This window comes from Bufo gargarizans, chromosome 10 (genome assembly GCF_014858855.1).
Source record: "Bufo gargarizans isolate SCDJY-AF-19 chromosome 10, ASM1485885v1, whole genome shotgun sequence".
In the NCBI taxonomy this organism is placed as follows: Eukaryota; Metazoa; Chordata; class Amphibia; order Anura; family Bufonidae; genus Bufo; species Bufo gargarizans.
The window spans coordinates 42,279,648-42,297,963 of NC_058089.1; the positions used below are offsets into that span (position 1 = coordinate 42,279,648).

General features: G+C 42.6%; 1 protein-coding gene across 1 annotated transcript in view; it reads left to right on the forward strand.

Moving 5' to 3' along the window:
* The window catches only part of LOC122920174 (reticulon-1-like), a 48,962-nt gene that overhangs the window by 24,436 nt on the left and 6,210 nt on the right, over positions 1–18,316 (forward strand). The window contains exons 3-5 of the mRNA XM_044269428.1: positions 4,904–5,926; positions 13,689–13,896; positions 18,090–18,228. Of these exons, the coding sequence (XP_044125363.1) occupies positions 5,134–5,926; positions 13,689–13,896; positions 18,090–18,228 (1,140 nt within the window). The 5' untranslated portion in view covers positions 4,904–5,133. The remainder of the gene's footprint in view (positions 1–4,903; positions 5,927–13,688; positions 13,897–18,089; positions 18,229–18,316) is intronic.

The following is an 18,316-nucleotide window of genomic DNA, read 5'->3' on the forward strand; positions in this document are numbered from 1 at the left end:
TATTTTTTTTTATGGCTAAAGGCTGCTTCTTTCTGAATATGTATTTTTATATATTCCCCCAGGTCAGGGATGCTCAAAAATCTGCTGAATCTGCTCAGTGTATCAAAAAATGTTCAATTTGCAAAAAGGGACTGCCTTCTGGGCATAAAAAAAACCCGTCTGTGGGAAATGTTTGGAAATAATTGTATCTGTAGAATCTCCTTCCCTTCTGGATAATATCAGAAACATTATAAGAGGAAGTGAGCAGCGCTGTGGACTGTAAAATGGCATCCACATCTCAAAAACCTTCCACCTCCATGTCAGCAATGTCCGCCCCTTCTGAAATAGATCTGCAGGAGGAAGATTTTGATGAAGGGGAGTTACTTTCCAGGTCCAACTCTGATTCCACTGAAGACGAGTCCGGTTGTCCCCTTTGCTCCATTGAAGACAGTCTCTCCTAAAAACCATAAGGGCGACTTTAAATCTGGAGAACTCTAAACAACCAAAATCCAGTACAGGACCTTATGTTTACAGGCTTGGGGGGGAAAGGGTTTTTCCACTGCTTTCTAATATTGTCAGACTTATTAATAAAGAATGGACTGACCCAGAGAAAAAGCCTGGAGTCTCCAGAATTTTTAAAAGAAAGTATCCATTTACCGAAGAGGATACCACCCTTTGGGATAAATGTCCTAAAGTTGATGCTCCAGTAGCAAAAATAACAAAAAATCTGCTCTCCCTTTTGAGGATGTAGGTCTTCTAAAAGACCCCATGGACTAAAAAAGTGAAGCTCTTTTAAAAAGATCTTGGGAAGCTTCTATGGCCATTTTAAGACCAAGTTTAGCGGCCACTTATACTGCCAGGTCCGTGGCCATTTGGATTAAGATGGAGGAGCATTTAGTGGCAGGAGCTGAGGTCCTCGTCAGGGGATTCAGCCTCTAAAAATAAATTATGCTGTATCCCCTGTGAAGGAGACAGAGTATTCGGGTCCGTACTCGATGATATCCTTGAAAAAAGCCACAAATAGGAAAAAGGTTTTCCGTCAGAACCCAGAATTTTCATCAGACGAAATTTAGGCTCCTTGTTTTTTTTTTTTTTTTTTTTAGGAAGATGGCAGACAGGTAGGGGTAGAGGTCTTCTCTTTAACCCAGCAAATTCCTCTCAAAAACCTATGCCAGAAGTGCCGTAGGAGGAAGGCACTTCAGTACTCCTAAATCAACAGATTCTGCTTCAGAAAAAAGCCATCATTCCTTTTCCACCTGGAGAAGAAAAGACAGGCTTTTATTTCCAAATTTTCCTAGTGAGAACCAAATGGCTTTCACAGAGCAATTACAAATTTTAAGGGCCTAAATCGTCAGGTCCAGTACAAGCTTTTCAAAATGGAAACTATAAAATCTACAATAAATCTTCTCGGAAAAGATGTTTATATGGCAACCTTGGATCTGACCGATGCATATTAGCATATCCCTATATGCAACAGTAATCACAAATATCTAAGGTTCAGTTGGGAAAAAAGGTGTTCCATTTTCAATTCCAGGTCCTTCCCTTTGGCCTAACGTCAGCCCCCAGAGTCTTCTCAAAGATCATGTCAGAGGTAGTAGCAAGTCTACATCAGAAAGATACTTGTTATCCCTTATCACTTGAACATAGTACAGCAGGATCTGAAAGACCTAGGCTGGATTGGAAATCTAGAAAAATCTGATCTTCATCCCGAAAAGAGGAAGGTTTTTCTTGTCATGTTGGATTCTCATCTTATGAAGACTTTCCCACTAGTAGAAAAGCTATCAAAAATCAACCACAAATGTTCTCTTTTTCGGAGCAGGAGAAGAGTGGCTATTCGGGTAGTTATGAAGGTGCTGGGCCTTATGTGATCTTCAATTCCTGCAGTAAGATGGGCAGAAGCACACTTGGGTCCTACAAGTGTTCATGTTAAAAAATAAAAATAAAAAATGGGACAAAAGCATATTCTCGTTAGAAAAGAAAGCGAGTCCCTCAGCAGGTAGAAGACTCTAATATGGTGGCTAGACAAAAAAAAACCTATGCGACAGAGTATCATGGTGACAAATAGACCCTATAACAATAACAGACTTCAGCAGATACAGTTGGGGGGGCTAATTCAGACCTGTCTGTGGCACAGGGGACATGGTGTCAAAATGTAATCCTATCCTCCTCAAATCTAAGGGAGTTATCAGCAGTGTCGGAAGCCCTTAACGCTCTTCATTTGGAAGTAAAAGGAAGAGAGATTAAAATCCTATCAGCCAATATCACTACGATCACCTACCTGAACAAACAAGGAGGTACAAAAAGTGCATCATCTGCAAAGGTATCAAGAAAAATCTTTCGATGGGCAGAAAGGAATATACAGTCTATTACTGCAGTCCATATAAAGGGAAAAGACAACAGGATTGCAAATTTTCTAAGCAGAGATACCTTGAAAGAAGGAAAATGGAGTTTAAATCGAGAGGTGTTATTTTTTATTTATTTTTTTCTTCAGATAACAAAGATGTGGTCGATACCACACCTAGACCTGTTTGCGACCCGGCAGAACAAACAGACAGAGAAATTTTGTTCCCTAGCCTACAAAGATCACCCTTTGTTCATGGATGCACTCCTATCCTTGGCCAAACAAGATCCTGTACACATTGCCCCCATTTGCCCTAATACCCCAAATTCTGTCAAAAAAAATTACAAGAAAAGTCCAAACTAAACTCCATATTGGCCAAGAAGATCTTGATTTCCCCTATTGAACATGTCAGCAGGGGATTACTGGATCCTGCCGCCTCTTCCAGACCTTCTTCATTAAGGTTCTATCTTGCACACCAAGTTGGCACCACTACGTCTGGCAGCTTGGAACCTGAGCGGGAATTGTTGAGGAAAAAAGTTTTCAGAGGCAGTAATTTCTATCATTTGATGTAGTCGAAAACCTATAACTTCTAAGATTTAAAAGTCTGGGAGGCTTTTTTAAAATTTTACTAAGAGAGGTTAAAATCGGCTGAGGCCCTAGATGTATCTGTCATTCTATATTTCCTGCAAGCGGTCCTAAACAAAGGTTTAAAAGTCGGTACCATTAAAGTCCATATCTCAGCCCGAAGTGCCTTTCTGGATACAAAGTTGGCAGATCGACATCTTCTTAAATTTGTAAAAGGGGCACAGAGGAATGAACCTATAGTCAGATCCATAGTCCCTCCTTGGAACCTAAATTTAATATTGTCCGTTTTAATTGATTACCCATTTGAGCTGTTATCGGAAATTCCTTTAAGATTGCTGTCCTTTAAAACAATTTTCATCATTGCAATTACTACAGCTAGAAGAGTGGGCAAAATACAAGCGTTTTCATGTAGACCTCCCTATCTAACTGTAAGAAATGACAGGATAGTGCTAAAACACTCTCCCTCTTTTTTTTTTTTTTTTTTTTTTTTTTTTTAAACCCAAGGTTGTTGCCATCATTCGGTTCTCCAGCAGGTTGTCCGGAAGAGAGGTGTTTTCAGAATCTGGACGTTCGCAGATGTGTGTTAGCTTACCTTAAGGCAACAGAAATTTTCAGGAAGGCAGACAGGCTCTTCATTCAGTTTGCTGGGCCAAATAGAGGACAGGCTGCAAGCTAGACTACCATTGATCAGATCGGCAATCCTTTTTTGCTACAACTTCAAAGATGTCATTCCTCTAAAGGGACTAAAAGCTCATTCAACTCGATCAGTTGCAGCTTCCTGGGCAGTCAGCGGACGTCTCTCTGGAACAAATATGCCGGGCAGCCACCTGGTCTTCGCCTTCTATTTTTTTTCGACATTATCAATTAGATGTGTTAAAAAATAGGGAATTATTATTTTCTCGCAGAGTGTTATCTGCAGTGGTCCCACCCTAGTTATTTAATTTCTGGTATCCTCCTGTGATTCTGTGCTGCTGTGGAGGCCTTTGGAAAGATTACAATTACTTACCGGTAATTGGTTTTTCCTCTAGCCTCCACAGCGGCACAGGAAATTTCCCCTCCACATTTATGTAATAATTTGATGCTCTATTCTAGTATTTTATGTTATTTGAAAAATAGATAAATAACATTATGTAGCATCCATTTCAGAGTTTCTCGGTTATTTACTGGAGCAGGTAAGGGGAGGGGCTATTTAAAGATCTCCACATTGTTTCCTGTCCCTAGGGGAGGCGGGGTAACCTCCTGTGCCGCTGTGGAGGCTAGGGGGAAAAACCAATTACCGGTAAGTAATTGTAATCTTCTTGCCTCAGGAAATTAAGATAAGATTGGGTGCCCCATTTAGGGCCATCTATGAAAGCAGAGGGCATGGGGCATTTCCTACAGCAAGATGCCCCTTTTTGAATCGCTTATTTTCCAAGTACTCTTCTGACTAAAATAGGAATTATCCTGATCTGGGCAACACATTTTGTCAGATTGTGCATCCACTTAGTGGCCAGACAATTTCAGCGAGGCCAGCTGACCATCCAGTGCGTATTAAATATGCAGCAGTTTGTTTTGCAGATGTCGTTTTTTTTGGCTATCATAACTACATGATATTGGTCTCCTTTCATATCCATTCAAGTCTAGATGGGCAGAGAGAGGCATTTCCAATATGGGAATACCCCTTTAATACTGCAGTGTTCTTACTGGTTGTCCTGTTATCATAAGCTGTGCCAAATAAGCTCTGCTGTTCTCCATCTGAGTGTTTACATAGTTACGTATTGATGTTGGTAATTCACAAACGATATGGAGAAAATCAGGTATAAAAAAAATAAATCTAACTAAATATTGGCAAAAAAAACTTTATGGGTGTTGTAGCTCATGCCCTCTTGTTTTCTTCTGACCACATTTTTGATTACGCTATCATTGAGTGAGTTGTAGAAGTCTTTGCTCTGTCATAAAAAAGGCAATGTTTGTTATCCGGAGACTTTACAGACTTTTCTCTGACACCCTTCTCTCCAGAATTTCATCCTAAACACCCCAGTCCAGAGTCTCCTGGGTCTCCTTTTGAATTGATTGCCAACAGCTCAGGTTTTGACTTCAAGAGCTGTGAAGACAAAACTATCAACCATGGACTTTCACAAATTTCTGCACAAAGGCCATTCCACGACCAATCTCCTGATACTGATGAACCATTCTTGGCTGGCCACAGAAGCACACGTTTTTCTGGTGATGAGGAGGAGCAATTTGTTATGCAGAATGTCATAACACATAAGCCAGATTACTTTGAGTCTGGATCTTTGGGGTCTGTTGAATCGCCAATTAAATCATCTGACCATCAGATTGAGTTTTTGCAGAAGTGCATAGAAGAAACTTGTAAACCATCCCACATTGAAGAATGTGTAGGAGACAATGTGGACACATGTGTAGATCTTAGTTCTGTAAAAAATGAGGCCTGTTCTTATGATCCAAAGACTGATCTTCGATGGCCAGATGCAGAGGAAGACTTGGATAGCTCTGGAGAGTCTGATGACACAGTTATAGATGCTGGATGGAGAGTTAAATCTTCAGTGACTAATCAAAAGGAGCATGCAGAGGATGGCTGGGTTGAGCTCAGTGACACACACCAAGGGAATGAACCTGGGAGAGGAAACCTAACAATGTCTAAGAATGCCATCATAAATTCCAATACTTTGCCTTTAACAGATAGGGTTTCTGAGAAGCCTGGCCATGCTATTTCCAAGACCCCAGACTCTCCACTTAGTGAAGGTTTCGTTGACCTGGCAGAAACCTGTGTTAAAGAACCTCACACAGGAAGTATGTTCTATTCAGAATCTGAATCCTTAGAAGATAAGGTTCAGGAAAATCTGACAATTGAAGCACTAAAAGCACTGGCTTCTGGGGTGCAAGACTGGAATTCAGAAAGTCGTGAATCCTCCCCAGAAATCCTGTCTCCCCAATTAACCAACTTTCCGGAATTAAAAGGGAGAACAGATCAAGCAGAACTGCACCTCGAATCTACTCTTGGCATTACAACTGTCAAAGGTAAAGAAGATTTGTTATCCAATGCACAGTTGGCATGATCCTCACATTTTAGACTTGCACCATTCATGCCCAGTCATCTGTTGTTGGCATGCACTGTTGGCATGAGCCATGAACCACCGGCATGCTCTAGATGTCTTAATACCCATTGCAGATATGCATCAATAATGCCCAGCGGCACATCTTTGACTCACCGCATGTGCAACTTCCTATTGGCACAGCAACCTACCCTTTCTGTACACATTGCTGCCATGCACGGCTATCCAACTTTACCTTTACCTGCTTCTTTTACCTTTATGTACTTCATGTAAATTTGAATTGGCATGTGTATCCTCCCTGTGTACCTTTCCTTATCTATTGCGCATTTAATTGTATTAATTTGTTACATATTTCTCAGTCTTTCTGTAAAAAAAAAAGGTGTATTACTAATTTATATTATGTTTTATAGTTTATTTAAAAAAATTCAGGCTCCACATATTGATGACCTATCCCAACTAAAGGTTATCAATATCATCATTGTGGGGCCAAAACCTGGTTACCCCACCGATCAGCTGTTCCTTGCAGCCTCTGGTGCTGGAAATGGCACTTGGAACAGAACCAGAAGCACAACTCTGTTCATTGTGTACTGGTTGTTCTAGCTCCGCTCCCACTTAAATGTAGGCTTTCAGGAACCCAACTGCTGTTGGTGACTAGTAATGCAAATAAGTATTAGGGCGATCTAAATCTATAAATGAATGATGAAAGAAGCAAGGTAAACATGCCAATACTATTTGTTAGTCCGTAGGATTTTCCTGTAGTGATCATATAGAAAACTTAGAACACAGATGTTACTCTCTTTCTGATCTCTTCCATGTTTTTGGCTGAGTGGTAGGGTTTAACATGGTCTGCCTCCTGTTACAGAGCTGTATTGGGAGGCTCCTGCTGCAGTCGTATGTGAGAAATAGGTGGGGGTGCACATAGAGAAAGGGTTCTTTATATGCCCCAGTTTCAGTTGCTATTTGGCAAAAAATAGCATCAGTGTAGAAAGCCTATTATGGGAGGAGATCCTGGTATATTTCTATGCGCGTTTTCTAGGTTTGATGTTCTTCACTGTAAACTGTGTAATTAAAGGGAATCTGTCAGCAGTTTTGACCATGCTAAACTGCTGACTAGATAAGGAGAGTGAGACAAACATACCTCTTGTGGAGCTTTTATCAAGAGTAGTGTGACTGTGAAGTTACATTCTGGAAGATTCGGCCCCTTCAACTGCCCAGTAGCCGTTGATTCACTTTAAAAGGCTTCATTGAGCGGCTTCACATCCCCTTAGCGCTCAGTGACAGCTGTAGTGGTCTCCTGGCAGAGGGGATGGATGTGAAGGGGCTCAAAGAAAGCAGAGAACACTTTAAAGTACAGCATGGCCCACAAGTGGTATGTTTGTTCTACCATCCCCAGCCCTGTCTGCTTTTTAGCATGGTCAAAACTGCTGACTATTTTTAAGGGTTTCTTTGGGGAAGAAATTAGAGGGTGGGCACTGTAGATTTGCCTGTTTTACATCCGCTGGCAATTGTCTTTTGAGCTGGACCTATAAAACTAGGTTATTTGCTCAGTTTTCTTTCTCTTGACCATGCTATAGGAATACACATTAGTTATCAGCTGAACACTTGTTTAGCCAACAGCCATTTATTCGGAGCCCTCTATACACATGCACGGCCGGCTTATGTGTCCAGATCTGTCCGGCTCTAGTAGCAGCTTATCTGCCAGAGAACAAAAGCATTGGGCAGTAGAGATCAAACAGCCCAATTCAGTCGGGGAAGCCAAACCCACTGAAATCGGCAGTTTCCGCCAACATTTGTCTAATGTGTATGGCCAGCTTAAAAGCCATGGATATCTCAATATGTTTAGTATCTCTTCACATAGAGAATATAATGCTTGGCAGAGCAATTTGACCTCTTAAGAGGAGTTGATGAAAAATTGTGACTGCTGGGGAATACCTGGTCTTCTGAACATGACCAATTATTATTTCTTCTATTGTTCTCTGTTCTAATGTACACTCATTGACAAAAAAAACGCACGGGGGAGTAGTTGGAATTGAATGAAACTTTCTGTGTATGTAATCATGTTTGTTTATTGAGGAAAACTGTTCAATTGAAAGGAGACACTAGTACCATGTTGGGCCACCTCTAGCCTGGATACAAGATGAGATGTGGTTGGGTGTGGAGCCATACAGGTTCTGTATGGCATCCTGTTGCACATTTGCTCATACGTTGCAGCTGGGCCTGTAGATCCTTCACTCTCATAGGATGCAGAAGCTGACATCCCAGCTGATCCCATAAATGCTCGATTGGCGATTTAAATCTGTTGACTGGGCAGACCAAGGAAGGGTTGCAATCTGGCTGCGACATTCCTGGGAAACCCTTCCTCTGTGTGGACGAGCATTATCCTGCTGAAAAATGCCAGTTTAAAGCCCTGCCAAGAGAGGCAACACATGTGGCCGCAGGACGTCCTGCACCATATCGCTGACCTTTTGGTGTCACTCTTATCACTACTAGGAGTGACCAACTCTGGTATGCAACAGCTGCAGTAGTTGGGGCAGTGTGTCGCTCCACAGCAAAGGCAAGGTTGAAGCACTCTGCTCGAGGCCGACCATCATGGGATCTCAAACAGAACCAGTATTCCTTGCTAAAACTATCTTTTTTCCAGTCCATAACAGTCCAGGTTTCTTATTCACAACACCATTGGGAAAAAAAGTTAAAGGTGGCTGGCTGTCTGGCGGAACATGTAATGGGTGCCATGACACGGAAATTCCTCCTGCTAACGTCTGGGCAGAGACAGGAGTGTATAATGAAGATGTCACCTGTATCTGGGTGGTAAACAATGAAACTGTTGGAGCTACTTGTGCCTGTCGGCTGATAAAGCACTGGTGGTCTATCTGGGCCGCCTGGTGCCTGTTCACCCATTGTTTGTGTCCTCACATAACCTCTGCTCTCAACACCATTGGCGTGCAATTTGTTGAAACAACCATCCTGCTCAGTTCAATGATGCACCCCCTCTGTCTTTCAACTGGGCAAAATGTCTTTAAGTGTCTTGTAGGGGCATGTCTAGCAGTCGATAATCTTTCACTAAGAGGTACACTACCCAATAGTAGACTTTTGAGAGCCTTTTTTTTTTTTTTTTATAGGACAACACTTTTACGCCCTGTTGTGGTCAGACCCAGTGTCTAATCAGACCACAACTGTAATCATTTATATATCTGCCGGAGACATAACAAAATGCAGAATTTTACAGCAATCTAAACTTTTCTATCTGGGTGCGTTATTTCTTTTTGTCATGAGTGTATTTTAGAAAATTGGTGGACCATTCTAGTGTGTTTATTTTTATCTGTACACTATTATAGGGGCAACTATATTATTGCCTGAACTATTGTACAGCATTTGGAGAGATGTTTACAGCAGCCACATAGGCCATAGACACAATTGTCTGGTGGGGGCTCATTGACATCTGAGTGTTGTGGGCATGCTCTGTGACCTTTGCAGAGGTCACTACTGGGTGGGAGGAGTATATGAGCTGAGGCCATTACCTGTTGTGAGTCGTGGATCCTGTTATATGGACAGCCGCGTTATCTGTTGTGATCCTGCCTGTGATAACAGGATGACTGGTGAAAAGTGATCTGTACTGAATAGGAATTCTCATTGCATGATGGGATTCAGTGGCCAGAGTGAAAACTGAAAGAGTTCAGGGTTTTATTTAAAGAGCCTCTGTCGGCATGATCAACCCTAGTAATTCAGGCATTTTGCCTAGTAGAGTTGACCATGCAGTTTAAGGGTACTTTCACACTAGCGTTAGAAGAATCTGTGTCTGTATTACGGACATGGATAGGACAGCTCTATGGAGGGCAGGAAATTCTGTTCCGCAAAATGCAGAAACACGCAGAAAGTATGCGTATTTTGCAGATCGCGGACCACAAAAATGTCAACGGCTGTGTGCATGAGCCCTTAGACTGGTTTCCTTCTCGTTAGAGGCAACATACAGCACTAGGAATAAGGCCCATAGGGACTGACCTTTTTTTTTATCATCTCTGCATGTCTTTGAAAATGCATATCTTCTCAATTTTATCTCTTGAGTCTTCATGCCTTACTAAAGTTTTTTGGGCTTATAATCCCCCTCCGCGCTCAGCATCTGCGGCTGCATCTCCCCTCTCCTTCATGTCTTTCTATTTGCTGTATACAGCTCCCCATACAAATGAGTCTCTTGTTGAATACACATACATGTTCAGCCGAGTCAGGAGAGAGAGTTGTCGGCCAAATGATTGTTCAACTGACCGTTTTTGAATGTGTAATGGGGCCTTTTCTCCAGATTAATGTTCCTCAATCCAATCCTTGTGGAACCCCAACATGAAATGTATTGAGGATTTCTTTAATATTGTACAGTGTTTTTTAATTGGTTTTACTAAATCAGTAGCTCTGTATGCATAATTTTCAATACATGACCTGTTAGGGTCCCTTAAAAGGGTTGTCCAATTAATTTTGAAAAATAACTGCAGAATGTTATAAAATAGTAAAATAACTGCTACAGCACCGATGTTCCAGTGGTCCCTGCCAGTCTTATTTTTATTTTATTTGGCGCAGCGGTTTTTTGGATGTACGTGATATCATCGCTGCAAGTCCATCACTGGCCTGAGCTGTCTTGGGTAGTACATGCTAGCAGCATTGATGCAGGGTTTCTTAATGAGGGCTTTCTGGGACCCAGCTGGTCCTACAGATCCTCCTCCAGTACACTTTTTAAGGGGTTATCTGACCATTTGTTAACTGATCCAGTGGTGGCTAACCTCCAGCTGTGGTGAAACTGCGACTCCCAGCATGCTCCATTCAGTTCTGAGAACAGCCAAGCAATTGTACGTCTTGGGAGTCGTAGTTTTACCACAGCTGGAGTGCCGGAGGTTAGCCATCACAGACCTATCATCAGCATCTGCTTGGGGGCCATCACTGAATCAGATCAGTAACAAATAGTTGGATATACCCTTTAACATCCCTGTAGGAGAAAGTTTGTAATGTACTTACCATTCTGAAGTTACAAGAATTAGCCTCTCGGGGACCTGGTCACGTGACACTCCTTTTCTGAAAATTATGCTGATGACACATCCTTTGCCAGTGGATATGGATGAGGAATCGCTTTGGCTGCGGACAGGGCCAGAACTATTTTTCTGCCTGGTACATGTGCAAACTCCTAAATCCACCTCCTCTATGAATGGCTGAGCCATGAAACTTTGAAACAGCAAGTATATTACAAACTTTCTCCTACAGGTGTTATGAGTAATTAAAGGGTTATGCTATGATGTAAGAAATGAAAATGAGACCTAATATAGTACATGACTATCTAACAGAGCAAAACCCCATCCTGTACCTACATGGATCCAGAGATCTCCCCATTTGTTGCTTCAATTGCTCTGCTAGATTCCTTTCAGGCTGACAGTTTAGGGGGCATGGTCTTTCTCAGTTAAAGGATGGAACTGAGCATGTGCGACCACCTGGGTAAGCAGACTTGCATATCATTAGACACATTAAACACTGGGGGACATTATTATAATAAAGAGAATATCTCACAACTGTATCATTTGTGCAACAAAGTACATTACAAAAGTAACTAGTTTTTCATGCTGAATTAAAGTAAAAAAATTTTTTTAAATAACATGTAATGGTGGCACAACCTCGGCATTCCATGTAATGTTTGTCAGTGGTGTCACAATGTGCCCACAACATGCTGTGACTATGACGCAAGAGTCTCGAACTTCAGACATGTCGGATTTTGTGTCGCTATTTGCATGTAACTTTTCCTCCGTTGATTTTAATGCAACTTGGATGTGTTTTCGCCGTCAAATCACAGTTGTAAAATAGCTGCAGACATATCACACATGCAACTTTTCTGTGTCTTGCCGTTGTCAGACACGTCGCCATGTAGCCGAACCCCTAAAGTGGGATTTAAAAAATTAAGCTGCTCCAGAACTGATGCTTCAGTGGTTGAAGTGAATGAGAGCAGCACTGCAGTAACTAGATGCGTGCATAGTGGGTGTAGGTCCTGCAAACAGATCTTCGGGGGGATGCTGGAAGTTAATCTCTGCCAGTCTGATATTGATGACCTAGCCCAAGGATAGGTAGTCAAACTTAAAGGGGTTGTCCCACAAAAAATATTCTACAGTTTTCAAACTAGCATCTGGATCTTTTGTAATTGCATGTAATTAAAAATTCGGCAGTGCCACGGAGTTATTCAGTAAAATGTATCTTTATAGTGCTACCTGCTGTCTGAGATGGTCGCACATGCTCAGTTTCATCCTTCAGCTGCCTCCTGAGCTGTGATGGGTGGAGCATGGGCACGCCCCCTTAGCTGCAGCAGAAAAGACACTCCCCTGAGCTTGATATAAATCTAGCAGAGCAATGAATGGGGAGATCTCTGGATCCATGTGAGGGCTGGTGCTAGAAAGTCCTGTGCTAGATTATGTCTGATTTTCATTTAAGGACTGGAGTAGGAAAACATCTGATTTCATGTGGGTTCAGAAGGTCTGCAAACATTTACAGAAAGCCTACATTCACACACAAGGGCGCTATGGGCCTGTGGAAAGTGGGGCAGATTCCATTTCCCTTAACTATATTCCATTTTTATTTTATTTTTTTAGGCTCATATGTATTACTGATTTATGTGTATACTTTTACCTCAGTTTTGTATTTCCTTACTCTGCTGTTCTATACCTTCTCTTCAATTTAAATATAGTCCACTGTGTTTGTGAGGAGAAACTCCTTCTGCCCCAGAATTCATGTCCCTTTCAGGAGTGTTTGACCTGCTGCCATCTGTCTACATACATGGCAGCCACCATTCACTTTGTAAAGAGCCGGGGGCAATGTCCTGATGAGTACAGTGGAATTATAGCTATGAGAGTAAGGGGAGTGGACCTCACCCCACACTATGCTGTCCTACACAGCAGTAAAGGCTGACAAAAGATCCTTTTAATAAGGGGATTTTGTGTCAGTCTACGTTTTTGACCAGCTGTCATAGTTATGGCTGACATGAATATGCTTCTTGATTGATGTAATCTTTCATATGTCTGAACTGTTGCCACTTCTTACCGGATGCAGAGCAGTGTTAGTAACTAGGTTTCATGCGACTAAGGCCCCAGGCACATGAACGTATTTGTTTCCTTTCAGTTTTTTTTTGCGGATAGGATGCAGGCCCATTAATTTCAATGGGTCCGCAAAAATCACATCCGTATGTCCATTCTATAGCCCCGCAAAAAAGATGGAACATGTCCTATTCTTGTCTGTTTTGTGGACAAGGATAGGCATGGTTATAATGGATCCGCAAAAAAAACTGATGCAATACGGATGCCAAACGGACATTATACATATTTTTTGCGGATCCGTGTTTTTCTGATCGCAAAACATATACAGTCGTGTGAATGTAGCTTAAGGCTGAGTTCACACTTCAGTTTTTTTCCCCATCAAGTTATTGTTTACCAAAACCTGGTTTGGCTTGAAACCACAGAACAGGAGCAGATCTCTCCATTACACCTGATCTGCGTAGGCTTCACTGCTAGTTTTTGCTCACGATTACGGATTTGAAATGACTGATCAAATAACTGAAGTGTGAACTCGGCCTAAGCGCTGTAATCTAGAACCATTAACACATGCCTGCAGGGCTACCCTAGCTGTATACTTCTAGACTTTACTAGATTCCATGCTGTGCAGATGAAAGAATATTTATTCTAGAGTTGTTAATAATATCCCTCTCTTTTCCTCAGTGCACGACCTGCTATTCTGGAGGGACGTGAAGAAGTCTGGAATGGTTTTCGGAGGGACCATGATTCTGCTCTTGTCACTTGCCGCCTTCAGCATCATTAGTGTTGTTTCCTATCTGATTTTAGCTCTGCTGACTGTCACAATTAGCTTCCGCGTCTATAAGGCTGTCATGCAAGCCGTCCAGAAAACTGATGAGGGTCATCCCTTCAAGTAAGACACTTGTTTTGTCTCCTATTGGTGTACATTTTGCGTGGGTTTGTGGTAGTGCCTTTTAAGAGACTATGTAAACCTCTGCACAGAATGCTCTTTATGAAAGGTTGGTGAATTAAGTTATTGGGGTTTTCCCATGTAGGACACCCGCACACATTGCGGATTACTGAATTTTTTTTTCAGCGCAGATTCTTGTGCGGAATAACCCAGCCTAATGTAGTACCAGCAAAGGGATTGGTATAAGACAAATCCCATGTAAGCTGTGACTTGTGTAAATGAACCTGCTGTGCAGCATGTCAGTAGTTTGCAATTTTTGTGGAAATTCTGTTTCTAAACACACACCAGTGTGTAACATGTCCAGTATGCAGCTGGAAATAGCCAAACACTCCACTTGCCATAAAGAGGGTGGCACAGGACCTCCATTCTCGTGGTTGGTGGGATCCCCATGATCACAGCCTATTCCCTCATTTGTGGATAGGAAATCAGTTTGTATTGTTGAGAAAATCCCTTAGAGTAATCTAGAAAACAGTTTAGATATGGTGTGGAAGTGTAACATGGATTTAGGCTCATCTTTGTCTTTGTTCATTAACTTTGCTTGAAGGAGTTGTCCCATTAAAAGACCTTATCCCGTACCCAGGATAGGTGATAGGATACGACCTCTGGTATCCCCTCAGATCCTGAGAACAGGGGCCCGTGTTTCCCCATTGAACGGAGCAGCAGACACACATGCATGTCCACTACACCATTCAACCCTGTGGGGCTACCGTAGATAGCGGAGTACATGCTCTTGTGATGGGACACCCCCTTTAACTTTTTTTTTTTTTTTTAACCTAAAGTTGTCAAAAGAACATTCAACTATAATCAGAAAAGTTTGATTGTAACTGCATATTCTTATATTCATATTTCATTCTTAGGCTACTTCACTAACAGAAGTCCACCGTGCTGGCGGAAGTCCACTCCGGCCTCGTTCACTACAATGGGGCGTGCTGGAGGTCCGGCCGCTGCATGGCAAACATGCCAAGAGGCGGCCGGACAAAAACCGCCCCATTATAGTGAATGAGGCCGGAGTGGACTTCTGTTAGCACAGATCCTGCAGACTACCGCCAATGTGAAAGTAGCCTTAGACTTCAATTTATTTTGTGTCTGAATAAAACATTGCCTTAACTGTTATTTAAAGGAATTGTCTAGGATTTAAAAATGACAGTGCAGGAAAGTTTCTAAATATTTAAAAAGAAATAAAAAAATTAAACTCGCCCATCCATCTAGCACTAGTGATCGCTACTGGTGGTAGTTTACATCCCGTCAATGATGTGTTATACGTGCACAAAGTGCAGCTAGTCATCGGCCTCAGCAGTGATTTTAGCATGTGCAACATGTGGCCTCTGGTGCCAGTGGTGTTTTTGGCATCATCACTGCAGGACAAGTAAACGGATACCAGCGAGGCCATAATTTATTTATTACTTTTTATCAGATTGCCTGCTTTCAGCCATTTTTGAAATCCAAGACAACCCCTTTATATTGGTTGGTATCAGAAAATGTGACCAGTAGTGTGATTTGATGAGGCATTTAAAATGTAGACTTAAGGATGGTTGCAACGATCAGTGAATGTGGCTCTACTGTACCAAGGAGTGGTAGGCTGCTGACCCACAGGGATCAGGGACACCAGAGAGGCGCACCAGAGGAATCAGGCTAACTTGTAGTCGGGAACAGGCTGCGGTCAAAGTCTAGGAAGACAACTGTCAGTATAATGACAGGTAGACCAAATATAGCTCAGACAGTCAGGTAAAGCAGACTAGCAGAACCTAGCAGGACCTGTGATGATCAGGAAAAGAATGGGACAAGCAGGTATTTATAGGGGAGCTGGTGAACTAGTTAGTCAGCAGCTAGACTGTAATGCCTCATGCATACGACCATATGTTCGGTCCGCATCCGATCTGTATATATTATTATTTTTTCTTTCCATTTATTTCAGTGTAGCTGCAAAAGATGCGGATTGTCCGCATGCCTTTGTCAACTTTGCGGCTCCGCAAAAAGATACAACATTCTTATCCGTTTTGCGGACCAGGATAGGACGTTTCTATAGAAGGGAAAAAGAAAATGGTGACATGCACATGTCCTGGATCCGTGATTTGCGGACTGCATAACTGATGTGGTTGTGTGCATGAGGTCTAACACACACTGCAAGGAAATAAAGGGGGTATCCCCTACAGTGCAGAACCTGAGGCGAGATGCACTGACCTAAGCTCCTGTTCACACATACACATCGGACAAACATAGGGAGTGGAGCGGCGGACACAGGCCATTGACATTACCTAGATAAAGTAGTGTAACATTGTGAATACATTGTAGTTTGTATCTTGTATTGATCCTGAATTACAGCACCTATTATAGCCCAGATCTGCATGTGCAATTCTATATATGTTCTGTACTGTACTACATTTTGTAGAGTATTAGGCCCCTTTCACAGTTTTCCACGTGGGTGCAATGCGTGACGTGAACTAGGGCTGAAAGGATTACTTGATTGAATCAAGTAATTAGACACAAAAAAATAATCAATGCAAAAGAACGGCCATGTGAATATGCCCATAGACTTTCACTGGTGCTAAATGGTCACATGGCCATTTTTCACTGTCGTGTGCATGTAGCCTAAAGAAGCTCTCTAGGTTTATTTTACATATATAAATAACTCGCCACCATTATTATAGAACTGCCATTTGTTACATCCTAAGTAAGTTGCGTCCATTTTGAACCTTTTCATTATGGTAACCTGGTCGTGTCACCCGAAGTCTGACCACCAGCCCAGAGCATGCTCTAATGTGTAAACAGGAACTCTGTCTCTTCCCTGTGCCTGACTTCCTCTGAACTCAAATTTCTCCTGGCAGCTCTCAGGCCGTATCCTCCCCTCCATGTTCCTCTGTGTATTCTGTTGAAGATGTTCTGTCTCTCCTATGTCAAGCGTTAGGAGTGCAGATCTGTACTATCTGTGTGTGCTGACTCTCCAGTGTAGTTCTGTGAACTGTAGCTTCATACTGGTCTCCTGCATGTAACGGTTGACAGGGAAGAGAAAGATGACAAGGCAGAGAGGGGAGACAGGCTTAAGCTGAATCGCACAGGAGAGCGTGGGGAGCCTGCAGTGTGAGGGGATAGCAGCTGTGTCACTAATCTATCATGGATGCATTTGCAGCATCAGTGACTAACATTTTGAAGCCATTTATATTTGTGACATCTAAAAACTCAATGCAAATAGTTTACATTTTGAGTCTTTTCTTAGTCAGACTTACCAGATGCTGGATTAAACGAGTTGTCCCAGCTGGACAACCACTTCTGAAAAAGAAACTCCTCTACATATCTGCTTCTGGAGCAGTGACTGTTCATGCGCTGTTAGAGCAGCAGCGCAGGTGCAAGATGTCCAGCCCTGTCAGTAAAGCAGCGGGAGGGGAGCTTCTTGTTGATGAGGAATCTATTTACTCATCACTAATCTCATCCTGTAATCTATAGCTGCATTAGGGCACATCCTTTCTACTCAGTAGTAATTGGGGCCATTGCCCAAGCAAACAGAATGTGCGAACACTTGTTTTCTAATGATCCGTGTGCTCAGCAGCGCCTTTGGACAATCACATTTAGGCTACTTTCACACTAGCGTTCGGGTTTCCGTTCGTGAGCTCCGTTTGAAGGAGCTCACGAGCGGACCCGAACGCAGCCGTTCAGCCCTGATGCAGTCTGAATGGAGGCGGATCCGCTCAGACTGCATCAGTCTGGCGGCGTTCAGCCTCCGCTCCGCTCGCCTCCGCACGGACAGGCGGACAGCTGAACGCTGCTTGCAGCGTTCGGGTGTCCGCCTGGCCGTTCGGAGGCGTGCGGATCCGTGCGGATTCGTCCAGACTTTCAATGTAAGTCAATGGGGACGGATCCGTTTGAAGATGCCACAATGTGGCTCAATCTTCAAGCGGATCCGTCCCCCATTGACTTTACATTGAAAGTCTGGACGGATCCGTCCCAGGCTATTTTCACACTTAGCTTTTTTTTGCTAATATAATGCAGACGGATCCGTTCTGAACGGAGCCTCCGTCTGCATTATTATGAGCGGATCCGTTCAGAACGGATCCGCCCGAACGCTAGTGTGAAAGTAGCCTAACCCCCTGCCTGACAGGGGAATATAAATAATAAATGCAATTACTTTACTGCTTTCACAGGGTTCTGCTGGACAAGGATATCACTTTGTCCTCTGAAAGCCTTCAGAAGAGAGCGAATGCATCCCTTGCTCATGTCAACCATGCCCTGAAGTACATCATAAGGCTCTTTCTTGTGGAGGACCTTGTAGATTCCCTCAAGGTAAAAATAAATAAAAAAAATCCCATGAATTGTATTATTCTGGAAGAGTTTCTCACCCATTATGCTATATTGTTACTATGCACAACCG